Source organism: Rhinolophus ferrumequinum, chromosome X (genome assembly GCF_004115265.2).
Source record: "Rhinolophus ferrumequinum isolate MPI-CBG mRhiFer1 chromosome X, mRhiFer1_v1.p, whole genome shotgun sequence".
Classification (NCBI taxonomy): domain Eukaryota; kingdom Metazoa; phylum Chordata; class Mammalia; order Chiroptera; family Rhinolophidae; genus Rhinolophus; species Rhinolophus ferrumequinum.
In genome coordinates this window covers 86,802,265-86,818,708 of record NC_046284.1, presented here as the reverse complement: position 1 = coordinate 86,818,708, position 16,444 = coordinate 86,802,265, and the positions used below count along the sequence as shown (strand labels likewise).

At 40.2% G+C, this 16,444-nt stretch overlaps 1 protein-coding gene and 1 non-coding gene across 8 annotated transcripts in view; both read left to right on the top strand.

Annotated features, from left to right (window-relative positions):
• Nucleotides 1-16,444, top strand: part of JADE3 (jade family PHD finger 3) — a 142,638-nt gene that overhangs the window by 120,300 nt on the left and 5,894 nt on the right. For all 7 annotated transcript variants that reach the window (XM_033105531.1, XM_033105512.1, XM_033105521.1 and 4 more), the window contains 4 exons: nt 2,503-2,714; nt 8,125-8,292; nt 11,254-11,370; nt 15,001-15,471. In XM_033105531.1, the coding sequence (XP_032961422.1) occupies nt 2,503-2,714; nt 8,125-8,292; nt 11,254-11,370; nt 15,001-15,471 (968 nt within the window). The remainder of the gene's footprint in view (nt 1-2,502; nt 2,715-8,124; nt 8,293-11,253; nt 11,371-15,000; nt 15,472-16,444) is intronic.
• On the top strand, nt 12,182-12,285 carry LOC117030488 (small nucleolar RNA U13). The gene has a single exon (XR_004424406.1). It is a non-coding gene; the product is annotated as a small nucleolar RNA U13 (small nucleolar RNA).

The following is a 16,444-nucleotide window of genomic DNA, read 5'->3' as shown; positions in this document are numbered from 1 at the left end:
AGAAACCTTGCAAGTCAACATAATAATAATTTTAAAGAGAATGGCTGCTATGCAGTCCCTTACTGGCAATTCTGGGAAATCCTAGGCTGAAAGGAAACTAACTCACACACAACTCTTTTTGACCTGTCTTCAGTCTTGAGCAGTGTTTAGGTCCAGGTGGTTCTGTGGAACTGAGTGCTTTTTAATTCTATATATGAGATATGGTGAAGGATACATTTGAGTTCATTTTTGTTTGAATCTCATTTGTCCGTTGTTAGTACAAGGATCAGTGGTTTTCCTTTTCTTCCCTCTCTCCCCCTCTTTTTTTTTCTTCCTTTCTTATGAGGTTGGTATCTCAATGCATGTGACCAAAAAATTAAAATCGAATAAATCCAGTTTGGCATGATGGTGGTACTTATTTTGCCAGTAACCAATACTTAACTCCTTGCTTTTTAAAACTTTTTGTTTTATGTCTTCTCTTGCTCTGCCCTCTAAGAGGAGAGGGGTTGTCAATTTAGGGTGGGAAGCATAAAGAGGAGAATAAAAGACGGACAGAGAGGGAAAACCAGAGTGGAGGGACATAAACAAGTGGATTGATGGCTCGAGGTGTGGTGTTTATGAACTGCATAACATCCACATACATTACAGACACTACCTCATAGCAAGGTTGCTTTGGTATTTTGCAGTTAATTCCCTTTGGATGAGTTTTTTTTTTAAATAAACTTTATCTAGGAATAGTTTTACATTTACAGAGAAGTTGCATATTTAATACAGTTAGCTACATCCCTCACACAGTTTCAGTTTCCCCTAATGCTGACATCTCACTTCACCATGGTACATTTGTCAAATCTAAGAAACCAACACAGGTACATTACTACTAGCTAAATTCCAGGCTTTATCAGGATTTTACCATTTTTTTACTAATGACCTTTTTCTGTTCCAGGATACCACACTGCATTTAGGCTTGGACGAGTTTTAAAAGAGGATTGCCTTACCTCAAGCATTCCTTTAGGGTGAATGATATTGTAGTGAGGCTTCTAAGAGCTTAAAATAAACTTTTTTAAAAGCAATGTTCAATTAAGCATATTTTTGTGATTCAGATTAAGGAATTTTAAAAATTGAGTGCTTACTACATACCAGGCATTATACTAAGCAATGTATAAACATTACCTCATCTCAGTCTTACAAGAAATCAGTGAGTTTGATATTATCCTTATTTTATAGACAAGGAAACTAAGCCCTAGAGCAGATAAATAACTTGTCAAAATTTACATAACCAATATGAGGTCAAGTTGGAATTTGAATCCAAGTGCTCTTCTAACCAGACACTGTACTCCTTCACTGCAGAAAGAAAGTTGTGATTTGTCTTGGCTGGAAAATTGAAACATACTACCTGGGTAGTTTTTTTTGTTTGTTTTATAAGTATCTACAACATTAAAAAAGGTAATTTATGTGGAATTTCAAAGTTCCTTAGGATCTTACATTACAAATGAAGTAGAATACTTAGGTAAATTTGTTTTCGTTTATTTTGGGAATTGTTCCTCAGTTTACAAGCTGTTAGAATAAATATATGTGTGCTCTCACAAAATTAATAGTTCTCCAAGCAAAAAATGTTTAGTTTTTATCAGTATCCACCATATGAATCTTTTATAGTTTGGTTATTAAGTATGGAAGACTAAGAAAAATTAAAAGTATAGAAGGAAAAGGAATCAAGAGTCAAAAAATGGAATTTCAGAATTTGCATTTAGACGTTTGTAAATGCTAACAGGTTTGTTTTATATTGGAGTTTGACCTTGGTAAATTACTGGATTTTTTAAAAGTCAGGTTTCAAAACCAATATTTTATGTATATAATCACATATACAGTACCTAGAATTTTCTTTTATGACTTAATACCTTTTTGTATGAAAATTTCCTTGTATAACCATTAAATGTGCTCATTGGGACTAATTTTCTAAGAATGATTATTTATATCCAAATAGTTACGTGATTCTAATTATCTTATTATGCTATAAGTTAAAGTCTTCAAAATTACCAAGCTCAGTGAAAGTCCCCTCTCTGGGAGTAAAAGAAAACGCACAGATTTAGGAGGAGACTGGCTAGGATTTAGAGAAAATTGAAAGGATCAGTAATTGATCTTACAAGGAATATGATAAAATGTATTTCTCCTTCATGTGTCAAACACTAATATGTAATGGTAGGTAAATATTAGAATAGCTCTAGTAAAATGATTCCTTGAAATCTGGTGGTATTAGATCAAGGAAGAGATGGTTTTGTCCTTTATATATCCTCACCCCTGGAAAGAGAACTGACTCTGGATGGCGAACACACAATGTGATATATAGGTGATGTATTACAGAATTGTACATCTGAAATCTATATAAACTTTACTAACAATTGTCACCCCAATAAACTTTAATTAAAAAAAAAAAGAATATCCTCATGCCTACACCGGGCTCACAGTAGGTGATTTGCGAATGACAGCTAACTGACAGGTTGATTGATTGTTTGTATTTCTGTGCAGGTTGTGGGCCAGTTGATGAGAATCTTATGGAAAAGACAATAGAAGTCCTCGAACGCCATTGCCATGAAAATATGAACCATGCTATTAAGACAGAGGAAGGGCTAGGCATAGAGTATGATGAAGATGTGATCTGTGATGTGTGCCGGTCTCCAGACAGTGAAGAAGGGAATGATATGGTGTTCTGTGATAAGTGTAACGTCTGCGTGCACCAGGTCAGTGAGCGCTGAGACCAGTACCTCCCCACAGTCAGCCTTGCTGAGGCTCGCTGATGATCTCCAGCACCCATATCTGGGTAGCAAGCAGCTTGCATGTAGGGGGAAAATAAAGATTTGGCCTGGCTGTTCCTCAGTAGTTCCTTTAGAAACAGTACTTCTTATGATCCCCAGGGTGACTTACTAACTTTACCCGAGGGGCTATACCAGGTGATCGCTGTGTTCCTTTATGCCCATGCCATTGAGATTGCCTTGTTCAGTACTTTGACAGTACCTTGGGGAGTCTCCTTGCTGCCTGCCTGGGAATCTCTCCTCTGCCTTCGAATCCTTGTTACCTCATCAGGTGCACCCGTGGTCAGTAACCTTGAGTTTACACCTCCTGCAGCTGGAAGTCTGGACTCCTTACCCTAGCACCTGGCGCCCTCCCCCGTCTGCCACGTATGCCACTCCCAGAAAGCTAGGTCCACTCCACTTTTAAAAATCATAGAATCTTAGGACTGTAAAGGATGGTCCCACTCCTCAATTTTACAGGTTATGCCCGGAAGGTTCAGTGACTTTAACTAAGCTCTTCCTGCTAGTTATTTGTCATTCTTTCTACCACACTGCCTTTTTAATGAATAATACTGATGCTGATGATATCAACATTCTTTTCAGCTCTTTCCTTTTCCCCACAAGCCATGTGTTCCAGCGAAATAAGGTGACTTACAGGGGCAGTGATGGATATTCCTGACACTACCCTGTCTCCATGTTTAGGCCACACCCCAATCCAAAATGCCTCCTCCCACCTCCAGCTGTCAAAAATCTACATATCTTCCAAGATCTAGTTCAAATCCTTTCTTGAGCTCCCCTATCACAAGTGATTTTTCACTCTTCTGAACCTGTTGGATGTTTCATTCATTTCATTAATTTATCTAGCAGATAGGTACGCACCACCATCCATATGCCAGGACTGTGCTGCATGCGGAAGACACAGTCAGTGGCGAAGAGGCAGACCTGGTCTTCACCCCCAGGGAGATCAGAGTCTGTTGTAGGGACTACCCGGAAAGTGCCCATTCAGCATAATACACCGAGTGTCTTTTGTAGGTAGAAGTCCATGCTGCTGTGGAAGTACGTGGGGGGACTGGGGGGGTCAGGGACAACTTTCAGGAAGCGGCATCCAAGTTGAATCTTAACGGCCAAAAGGAGATGCCAGATGAAACAGCAGCAGGTATTCAGGCGGAGTGGAGAGCATGGTCAGATGGGGTGAAAGTGGGCAAAGCATATTGGCGGCAACTGTGAGCAGTTCAGAGCTGCAGAGAGTGGTGGGTGGAGCTGCGAAGGCATGCAGAGTAAGGGGAGACAAGGGTGCACGGCACGCCTGTGAAGGGCCTTCTCTCACAAAGGAAGGAACTTCGGTTTTGTCCTATCAGCTCTGAAGGACCAGATTTGTATTTTAGAAAGATCATTCTGGCTACAAAATGAAAGGATTATATAACAAGAGATAGAGAGAAACCACGGCTTAAGACTTTATTTTAATTCCCTGGGCCGTGTAACCTAACCCTCTATATTAGAAGGTACTCAAAATTATTCTGTGACCAATTGGTTCTTCATTTTACTTTTGTCCTTGTTTTTTGTTTGTTTTTTAAGAGAATTTATGAAAGGTAATTTTTTTAATGTATACACATTTATTTTTATTTTATTTTATTGGGGAATAGTGTGTTTCTCCCGCGCCCATCAGCTCCAAGTCATTGTCCTTCAGTCTAGTTGTGGAGGGCGCAGCTCAGCTCCAAGTCCAGTCACCGTTTTCAGTCTTTAGTTGCAGGGGGCGCAGCCCACCATCCCATGTGGGAATTGAACCAGCAACCTTGTTAAGAGCTCGCACTCTAACCAACTGAGCCATCCGGCCGCCCACTTTTGTCCTTTAAAAGACTGAATTTCAAAAATTTGTCTTCACTCTACCAGTTATTGTCATTTATGTCACACCCTTAGTGAGAGACAAAATCTTTACTATACAAGGATGAACTTAGGTCCACAGTATAGGTCCACAGTCCCTTCTCTGCAATTCCAAATTTTTAAAACTCTGAAAACTGCAAATTTTTGTTTAAACTTGGCACCAAAACTAGTTTGGGGGCAATAGTAGAACTCACCCAATATGAGGCCATTTATAGTCTTTATCCCATTTTGTGTAAATACTCATGTATGTTTTAGAGAAATATTAATGTATTTGATTATATGGCACTGCCCCTGGTCCCATTGGGGGGTTAGGTAATATACCTTGTATGTACTGTATTTCCTAAAATCTGAGCAACCCTGAATTTCCTAATGTTTCTCACCCTAGGGTTTTCTGATTAATGACTGTCAATCTGTAGTAGGCTTAAAGGGAATAGTACAAAGATCATCTGTGTATACTTTCTGTATTTGTCCTTCACAGTTGGGACAAAATATTAAGGAATTGTTTTCAGGTTCTTTGACTAACAAAATGAAATGTAGCATAATAATTCTCCTCAAAGGTATTTTTTTTTAAACATACCCAGTGATGACTATGAATGATGCTCTTTCATCACGTAGAAAAAGATGACAGTAACACCTGTCCAGGCCTTGCAGGATATAAGCTGGTATGTAGTAAAGCTGGATGTTGTGCCACATAAAATTTCATCCAACAGAGGTTCTTTCAGAGTATATTCTCACTGGCATTCTGAAGTTACTTAGGTTAGAGCTCCCTCTGTTGACTGAAAAATGACTTAAAATGATTTGGAAGATTTGGTTTATTCAACACAATCAGGAACATATTGACATATTTATTAAACAGAATTTTTGTTCGTTAATGCCACCATAGTATGCAAATGTTTGTGCCTCTGTGCCTATAATATACTTAAGAAGAGAGGTTTACTCAATAGACTTCAGATTTTAGCAGTGAACTTAAAATTTTTCATTAAAAAATATGAAAATTGAGACCATTCCAAGTCCCTTTGTATGTTCCATTTTCTGCTTCTTAGCCCAGGTATTGAATACTCAAACTGAGGCTTAAATTTGCCTGAAGATACACGCTCACGGTTTTTCTATGTCATATATAATGTTTGGCACTGAGTTTATTAACCCCCTGAAATTGTATGCAAAACATATGTTCATGCACGTATGCAGTTTTCTCAGGAGAGTCCACAGCCTTCATCATTTTGAGGTCTACAAAAACTTGAGAACCACTGCTATGAAATCCAAGCTTCTATGATCTTATGACCACGAATAAGTCTACACAAGACTCAGTAAATGCTTTTCTGCCCAATAGAATGGCCAGGAGGTAAAGGGTCATCCTAGAACCAGCCATTGGTTTTTCTTCTGCTGGTCTGAAAGAGGCTGTGTTTTAGGGAGGAAGCTTGCTTTCATTTCCCAGCAATCTTTCTGTCTGGACCTCAGAGAAAGAAAAGCTTTGAAAGTTAGAAACCTTATAAAGTGATGCTCTGCTGTTGTAAGACCAGCCTGGCTGGATTCCACCTTCAGTTCTTGAGCTTTAATTTGTATGACCAAACCTACCGACTGGAGGTCAGTGTAGAGATCATTCCAGATAAATTGACGGTAAAGGACCTACCCCCAGTGACCTTAAAGCCTCAGTGAGGAGATGAAACATCACAGCCGAAGTAGAGCCTCCGTGACGCAGACTGTGTACCTAGTGAGGGGAAGCACCGAGTAGAAGGCCGGGGCCGAGAAGCGGAGCAGACACGGGGTGTAGTGGCCTGCGCAGTGAGGTGAGGAGCAGCAGGCTTTAGATCCAGGGCCAGCAAACGTTTCCTTTGGAGGCTCAGATAGTAAATATTCTAGACTTTTAGGGCCACACACAGTCCCTGTTACCTAATATTTAATGTCCTTTAAAAGTATGAAAAACATTCTCAGCTTGTTGGCCTTACAAAACATCCTACAGGTAGTTTGCCAACCCCTGGTTTAGAAGGGGGTGGGAGTGAGAGCAGAAGGGATTTCTAGAGGGTTTGGTGCTGTGCAATGGTATGAAATCACTGTTTTAATAAGAATATGGCAGCCAAATAGAGGAAGGGTTGAAGGTGTGAAGGGGGAGGAGGAGGATTTCGAAACAAATCAGTCCAGGCAAGGTGTGATGAGGACTTGGGTGGAGCCATTGTGGTCCGGATGGGGAAGGAGGTCAGAGTCTAGAGGTCACTGCAGGGAGGACTCCTAAGCCCCGGGGACAGTAGGGGAAGGAGGAAAGGGGATAATAGGAGTCTGGGAATTTGGATCTGGAAGCTGGGAAGCATGGTGGTGATATGGATAGAGAGAGCTGGGAAAGGGGGCCAGTTGGCGGGGGTGGGGGGTGACATGATGGTAACTGTTGTGACTTGAATCTGATCTGTGGGTGAACCACCTGGGCAGGCACAGATTTTGAAGCTGCCGTGGTGACTAAGTCAGTGGTGTAGGGTGTCCCAGGCCACATGGGGAGCCAGTGGCCCCCAGGTTTGGTCTCAAATGGTGAGAGTAGAGCAGTAAGTAGGGAAGGATGGGCATAATTGGAGGTAATGAAAAGGAAATCTAGAATGTTTTCCAAACTAATCTCCCTCCTCTCCCCCAGTAATTCATTTATTTGTCCAGCTTCATTCCACAAAGGATTTGAAGCAGCTTCCAAAACTCATTATGGAGTATTGTGATTAGTCTAATATTCTATTCAATTCAGTATTTATTCACAAGGCCCTTTTTTTTCAACTCAAGCAAGTAATTGCTACAATTTGCAGAGTGCTTTTTGTGAACCAGGCAGTTAGGCTCTTTAAACATCAGCTCATTTGCTTCTCAGAAGTTTCATTCTGTTTATTTTCTAACATGTTTTTCTTGATCACAACACTGCATGACATGTAGAAGTTGTTGAATAAGTATGTGACTAATTATAATAATCATTGAAGAAGCTTTAAAAAATGGAGGCAAAAAATATATATATATATGTAATCCCCAAACTCAGACAACAGTTGGGCTAACCTTTGCATGTATTTCCTTCTAATCTTACTCTGTTCTCACAGACCGACATACTGCTCTTAGAACAGATGCTGGAAGTTGCCTTTTGTTTGGCGGGGGAGAATATTTTAAACCGTGCTTCCCCGAAAATAAGCCCTAGCCGGACCATCAGCTCTAATGCATCTTTTGGAGCAAAACTTAGTGTAAGACCCGGTATTATATTATATTATATTATACCCATTCTTATATTAAAACAAGACTGGGTCGTATATTAATTTTTGCTCCAAAAGACGCATTAGAGCTGGTGGTCTGGCTAGGTCTTATTTTCAGGGAAACAGGGAATTACTAAATGCTAGATATGAGCTTGTTTGGCCTTATTGGCCTCTTTCTCCTAAAAGCGGAGGATATTCTGTGGCTGTACCAGAAAGCAGACATCGACCCTGGTGAGAAGAATGCTAACCACTCTCCCTTTTCCTCGTGTCTCCAGGCCTGTTACGGCATCCTCAAGGTCCCAGAAGGCAGCTGGCTGTGTCGCTCCTGTGTCCTGGGCATTCATCCACAGTGTCTATTATGTCCAAAGAAAGGTGGGGCCATGAAGACCACCAAGACAGGAACTAAATGGGCTCACGTCAGTTGTGCCCTGTGGATTCCAGAGGTAAGAGCTCATCCAGGCCTGTGAGGCCTTTTGCTCGAAGGTACCCCCATTTCCCACAATATTCAGACCGCCTCAGGCTTCATAGAGATGCTTCATGCCTGCCCACATTTCTGAGGTGAGGATGCTTCTACGTGAGCTCCCTCACATCCTTCTTGGATAAAAGTGATCATGTAAGCCCATGCTGATTCATTTATAGGTGGTACTGCCAGCAGTACTGGATAAATTTGTGGGACAGTAGAGGCACAGAAGACCAGGAAATGAGCAGCAGATTTTTAAAAATATTTATTAAATTTAGTGGGGTGACATTGGTTAGTAGAATTACTATACAGGTTTCAAGAGTATAAATCTATAATATATTATCTAACTATTGCATTGTGTTTTCACTACCCAAAGTCAAATCTCCTTCCATCACATATATTTTGACCCCCTTTACCCTCATCTACCACCCTCTCCCCCCTTATTCTCTGGTAACCACTAAACTGTTGTCCGCGTCTATGAGTTTTTGTTTGTTCATGTTGTTCCTTTGTTGCTTTCAGTTTTATATCCCACATAGGAGTGAAGTCATATGGTTCTCAATTTTTTCTGTCTGACTTATTTCGCTTAGCATGATGGTCTCAAGATCCATCCATGTTATTGCAAATGGCAGTATTTTATCTTTTCTCGTGGCAGAGTAGTATTCCATTGTGTATATATACGACATCTTCTTTATCTAATCGTCTATCGAAGGATATTTCGGTTGTTTCCATGTCTTGACCACCGAGCAACAGATTTTTTAAGGTAACATTTACCTTAAAATACCAAATCTTAAGTGTAGGGGTTCATGCATTTTCACACATGTGTGTATCTGTAACCACAACCCACACCAAGGCATGGAACTCTCTGGAAAGATCCCTCATACCCACTTTCCGGTCCCTCTTTGGGTCCCTGTTACCCAAGAGTGATTTCTATCAGTATACATTAGTTTTGTCTGTTTTTGAACTTCATATAAATAGAATCATACTTTTTGCACTTTTTTCTGTCTGGCTAGCACTCTGTGTTGTAGTGTGTATCAGCATTCATTCCTTTCTATTGCTGGGTAGTGTTCCATTGTATGGATATACCGTGATTTGCTTATCCATTCTCCTTTGATGGACATTTGAGTTGTTTCCAGTTTGAGGCTATTATAAATAAAGTGAACAACAGCTCTTTCCACCCATCCCCCTGTGATGGTTGCCCTTTGATTTTTGAAGCTCTTTCCAGAGCTTGGATTCAACATTTGTTTAAGAGCTTCTTTATTCAAAACTCCATCCGTTATTATTTAATCTGGTTCTTCAGTTGCTGGTATTTCTTGATGGGCTGTGTGCACACTAAGTTGATTAAAAAGGGCTTCCAGACAGTACTTCTCCTTACTTCTTATGGCTGCCCTTTTTTTTAAACTATCTGGACATCCCACTCACATCCTCTTTCCCCAGCCCCTATCCAAGCCAGCAAATTTGTTAGGCAGTTTAACTGTAGGACAAGAGAGACTGCAGAATTCAGTTCATGAGGGAGCTGATGATAATATATCAGTAATTCATTCTCCTTTAACATTTCCCTGGCTTTATTCTTGTTAATGTCAGTTCCAGGGGAGTTATACAATAATCAAGCTCACAGAGTTAAACTGAAAGTTCTAGATACATACTGTGGTATTCTAATGGATATAGAGGTCAGTATTTTTTAAAATACTTGACAAGTGGTTTCTTTTTCTTACTAAGAACATCCAGCTTATAGATATGTGAGATGAGCTTTCAGGTTTCTGGCCTGAGAGTGACTATTTTCCAGCAGCAAATCCCTTGCTAAGAGAGCAGGCTCTCTCAGCATATAAGAGTCTGGAATATGACTCAGGAAGAGTTCTTTAAAAGTAAAAGAAGCTTTCACACCTACTGACCTTCTCTTAAGGTTTCTAGTACCTGGTTTCCAGTATCCTTTGGGCTGGTTTCTTGATGCGGGAAGAACTTGTGCTAGTTTAACCATCCTTATTCAACAGACCTTCACGTTTTAGAGTTGTATCTCTCTGAGAAATTCATGCACATATTTGTATTAAAGAAAAAGAGGAAAGAAAAAGAAAACACTTTTTACTAGAAGTTACTTGACCCCTTATTTTCATGTGGAAAAGAATTTTCCATCTTTTTTTAAAACATCCTTTTCCTTTCAGCACTCTCCCAAAGACTTAATTTCTCTTTGAAGTCTCTTTGGCTGAGAGAGTAGACGAGTAAGCTGATGATACATATGTGATTTTAAGGACTTTGGTTTACAAATGTTGTCATCCCCATCCTTTCTATTTATGTGCTCCAATCTCTTCATTATACAAATTGCTGCTACTTTCCAACAATGTCATGCTTCTTTGTAAACTGAACGGAAAGGCTTGTCGCTGCCTCTGTTTCTCATCCTTCATTGATTAAATGAAAAAAACAAGGCATGTGGCACCATCTGTAACATAATAGGTGCTAGATTTTGTGAATTTTAATTTCTTTCCTTAGTAGCTTTCTTTTTTTTTAATAAAGTTTATTGAGGTGACAATTGTTAGTAAAGTTACATAGATTTCAGGTATACAGTTCTGTATTACATCATCTATAAATCCCATTGTGTGTTCACCACCCGGAGTCAGTTCTCCTTCCATCACCATATATTTGATCCCCTCTTTGCTTTCTTTGATTCCTCAGTAAAGTGTAGATGTCTTTGATTCATTAAAGTAACCACGCCTAGTCTCCACTCCAGCCCTCTCATCCTATATATGAATCGTTATATTACTGGAAATGATTGAAGTTCTGAGCAGTGGCCAGAGACAAGTTTTATTTCTCCTTAGTCCCATAGTAACCTTAAGAGCCATGGCTCACCTCGTTGTTGTGATGTTCTGAGCTTCATGTAACATCATTCATGGTTTGTAGAAGGGATTTCAGGAATGCCATGGGGCCTCGCCTTATGCGGCTGTTTTCTTCGCAGGTGAGCATTGGTTGTCCCGAGAGGATGGAACCAATCACAAAGATATCCCACATCCCACCCAGTCGGTGGGCCTTAGTCTGTAACTTGTGCAAGTTGAAGACAGGAGCTTGCATTCAGGTAAGTCCCCATGAGAAGTGGTAGAGTGGGCTAACACCAAATTAGCCAGACTCGCCCGCCCAGTGAGAGCATTCTGTTACCTGAAAGGTTACTCAGGAGGCCCCCCACTCACTCCCAGGGCTCTGCCATTGTACAGACCATTTCTGGAACCCTTTTTTTTGGACATTGTCTCTGAACCCTTCAGCTTAGTCTTTTCAGTATCCATAGTGGTAATTAGTTTCCATCCTTGGTTGTCAGAGTTGATGAATTAGGTGAATTCTGAAGCACCCGGTTCAGGTAACATGGGAGACTGCACCACTGAGCCCCACAGCACACCTACTACCTAAGGCCACTCTACTAAGACCAGGAGACATAGCAGCTCCACCTTACATAGAAACAAGCACAGGGTGGCAGCCAAAATGGGGAGACAAAGAAACATGTCCCAAATGAAAGAATAGAACAAAACTCCAGGGGGGGAAAAAAAAACGAAATGGAGACAAGCAATCTCCCAGGCACAGAGTTCCATTCACTGGGTATAAGGATGCTCAGTGATCTCAGGGAGAACTTCAACAAGGAGATAGAAGCATAAAAATGGAGATAGAAAACATAAAGAACCAAGCAGAAATGAAGAATACAATAACAGAAATAAAGAAGACATTACAGGCTCCAAGGTACAACGTGAGGTGCCTCCCTGGTTACACAAGTCACAGGTGACTGTATCCAGTACCTGCAGCTGGAGAAGAACAAGCACCAATTTCATCCAGCAAGGCTAATCCCTATGACCAGGGATCTGACCTTTAGCTAATTTTAATGTTATTATAATGTCATTTGGATCCTTTTGTAGTTCATAAGCATGGTGATTGGGTGTCCACACTCTTGTGTGAGATATGCCTCCCACAAACTTTGTTACGACACATGAAATGAAAACATATGCCCACACAATAACTTGTACACAAATGTTCATAGCAGCATTATTTCATAAAAGCGAAAAAGTGTAAACAATCCAAATGACTATCAACTAATGAATGGATAAACAAATGTGGTATAGCCATACAATAGTATATTATTTGGCCATATTTTAAAAAGAATGAAATTCTAATACTTGTTACAACATGAACCTTGAAAACATGCTAAGTGAAAGAAGCCAGACACAAGCAGGCACATATTGTATGGTTCCACTTACATGAAATGCCCAGGCTAGGCCTATCTATAGAGATATAAAGTAGATTAGTGGTTGGGCGGGGCTGGAGTTGGGAACAGGGAGCGACTGTACATAGGCATGAGATTTCTTTTGGGAGGGGTTGAAAATGTACTGGAATGCATATGGAGATGTTTGTACAACTCTATAAAATATACTAAAGACCACTGAAGTATATACTTAAAATTGGTGACTTTATGGTATGTAAATTATATCTCAATAAAGCTGTTTTTTAATAGGCATAATAGTACCTCCCCTATCACCTTAAGTGCTTACAGTAGAAATTAATGAGATGTATACCGAAGCATTTTGTGTAATAAAATGTTTTGGGGGGAAAGTTAAATAGGTTTTTAATTGGCACCAAAACTTAGTTGGCATTTCTCCTTTGCCACCGAAATATATAGACCTCCAGCTATAAATATCATAGAATGACTTTTTTTTTTAAACTAGATGACTTTTATGGCAGAGTTTCCTAAGGACATTCCAGTTTTCATCTAAATACCCAATTCGTATTCGTGTATTTTATTTTAGGTAATTTATATTTATGTTTCTATTAGGTTGCTGTAAAAGTAATTGCGGTTTTCGCAATTACTTTTAACCTTTTAAACCACAATTACTTTTGCACCATCCCTAATACATTCTGTAAATTTGAACTGAGAGAGATGATTTGTTGTTAGCTTCCCATTAGTAATAGTTTTATGTCACACATTCATTCTCTTAAATAGAAAACAATCTTTTTGCTTTCTTTTCCCATATTTGTATCAGTTATTAAATAGCAAAAGAGCACTATGCCCAACACTTTTTAATCTTCTGCTAAAGAATGCCTTTTGCGTCTTGTTTTCTAAATGACTGGCTAGTTTCTTAGCCAAGTGATGACAAAAGATACCCAGATAAAAATATGTTTGGGGCTTTTATCATGGTCATTTTCATGAGGCTTTTCAAATACATGGAAGTTTTAAGAATACAGATGTCAGTGTAAATGTAACGAACTTTTCCAACAGAGCTTTCCAGAGCTGGGGTGGGCTTGTTGTGGGAGTCCTAGGGTAATTAGTAGATGGCTAGATGACCACTTACTTGAAAAGTGGAAAGAGTGGGAGTTAGGGGGGCGGGTGAAGGTAGAAAATCAGGTCTTTTAGAGGAAGTACAAGCAATAATAAATGTGATGCTTGATAAGATGATCTTAGAATTCCATCCTTGGGATTTTTTATCCTGTGAAGTTAATTTAAATGGAATCTGCCCCACTAAAGCTTTGATGGTTGTCAGGATTCTCTTAGGTGTTGAATTTCTCAATCTATTATAAAGAGACCTGTCAGGGTTTGCATTTCCTCAGTCTTTATTCATATCCAAGGTCGTTCTCTATATTTAGTTATCAAAAACCCAACACATAGGTAATTGAGCATTTTGCCCTCCAGATGTAGGCATCCAAAAGAGTTGAAACTTGGCTTTAACCATGGGCATTCCCACTACATCCTTTGAAACAAATCCTCCATTGCTTTCCCTCCTGCCTCTGCGTAAGCATAAATACACGCAAGCATTTTAAATCTTTGGAAGGAAAACTATAGCAGTATACCCATAACAAATGGTAACTCAGACTAAGTGAAGCACAGGAAAGAAGTACAGCAGTCATGGGCCAGATTCTCCCTGGTCTGTGTTGAATTTGTGAATGGCAAAATATAGTTAATTTCGGATTATCTGTAACCATACTGTCCAATAGAACTTTATGCAGTGATGAAAGTCTGTGCTGTCCAGTATGGTGGGAATATGACTAATGTGACTGAGAAATTGAATTTTTCATTGTGTGTAATTTTAATTAATTTAAATAGCTGCTTGTGGCTGGTTGGCTACCATGTCAAAGACCACAGCTCTATCAGAACAACTTCAAGAAGTTAGATTACTTAAGATACTGGAGTTCCCATGGCCTTTTTAGAACTAGTAGATGCTCTGGCAATAATACTGACTTGTTTTTTCCTGTAATTTGTTCAGAAGAATTTCTTGAGCACCTGCTTGTTCAATAGTTGATGGCACTGCATGACGAATGATGCAGCTGCTCTCTTTAAGAACAATGGCCGGGGATTTGACATTTGTTATTCTGTAGGTACAGTGTGAGAAGTACTGTTATAGAAGCACATAATAAGGTAATACGGGAGACACAGGATAGGGACAGCAGGACTCTTTACAGAGGTCAGGGAAGACCTCTTAGACAAACTTAATGCTTGAGCTGAAACCTTAAAGGGGAGTTTGGAGCTTTTGGGGGGGGGGTTGCCCTTGTTTTGCTGTTTTCTATAAGAACAGATTTCCTGGGTGACTTGTAAAGCTTCTGTCATGATCAGTTGAGGACCAGCTTTATCCCTGTCTTTCCTTTGCTCCCTGAGTTCTCAATTTAGGCCCAGGTATATAGGGCTTCCCCTTCTCCCCAGCCCCGCTGCCTTAACACGTCTTCTGTCTTCCTTCAGTGCTCAGTGAAAAGCTGCATCACTGCCTTCCATGTCACCTGTGCCTTTGAGCACAACCTAGAAATGAAGACCATCCTAGATGAAGGGGATGAAGTGAAGTTCAAGTCATTCTGCCTCAAGCACAGCCAGAACAGGCAGAAACCTGGAGAGGCCGAGTACCCCCTACATAGGGCTGCAGAGCAGAGCCAGGCCAAAAGTGAGAAGACCAGCCTGCGGGCACAGAAGCTTCGGGAGCTGGAGGAGGAGTTCTATACCCTGGTCAGTGTGGAAGATGTGGCCACAGAGTTGGGGCTGCCCACACTAATGGTGGACTTTATCTACAATTACTGGAAACTAAAGCGGAAGAGTAACTTCAATAAGCCGTTACTGCCTCCGAAGGAGGATGAGGAAAATGGCCTAGCACAGCCAAAAGAGGAAAGTATTCATACTCGTATGAGAATGTTTATGCATCTACGGCAAGACCTAGAGCGGGTAAGGGGACCAGCTGTGAGGAGTCTGTAAGTCTCAGTCTGCATAGACATGGAGGTCCCACTTCCGGTTGTTTTCTTTAAGCGTCAGTTCATTTCTAGTGTGGGGATTCTGTGTCATTGCTTATCTTCTCATTTCATCATGGCCCCAGATGGTGGGCTCTGCTTCAGTTTTGTCAGGGAATGGAGAGGCCTCACTTACATGCTCCATGAACCATAAATCTGAAATAAATTCTCCTTTGGTTTATTTTTTATTCACTGTTGAGCCTAAGTTAGATCAGTTGTATTTTACTGACACACTTACGAGGCTGCGGGCTGAAGAAAGAATGAATTTTGTTCAGGAAAGCCCTAGTTCCGAGTTTCTGAAACTCGGCACTATTGACATTGGTGCTGGATGGTTCTTTGTTGTCAGGGGCTGTCCTTTGTTGTGTCCTTGGTAAGATGCTTAGCAGCATCCTTGCTCTCTACCCACTAGTGGCCAGCAGCAAACCTGCCTCCCCCTGCGCCCAGATACCACTTGTGACAACCAAAATATTTCCAGATTACCAAATGCCCTGAGGGTCAAAATCGTCCTTGGTTGAGAGCCTCTGCACCAGATAATTCCATTTAACTCGTGATACATATGATATGAATAAAGTACCAATTTAGTAGATACTGTATATACATAGTATCTACTAAATTCTGTAGGGTAAACACAGGGCCTAACATACCCCTGTAGTACCAATTTAGTAGATACTATATACTATACTATATAGATACTATACTATATAGATACTATATATACATTTTATTGTATATATACAATTTAGTAGATACTGTGTGTGTGTGTGTGTGTGTGTGTGTGTGTGTATACTATGTATATATAGTATCTACTAAATTGGTACTACAGGGGTGTAAGTTAGGCCCTGTGTTTACCCTACAGAATTTTATTATCAAGTATAATTACAGAGATGGCTTATTTGTTTGTTTTTCTCTGC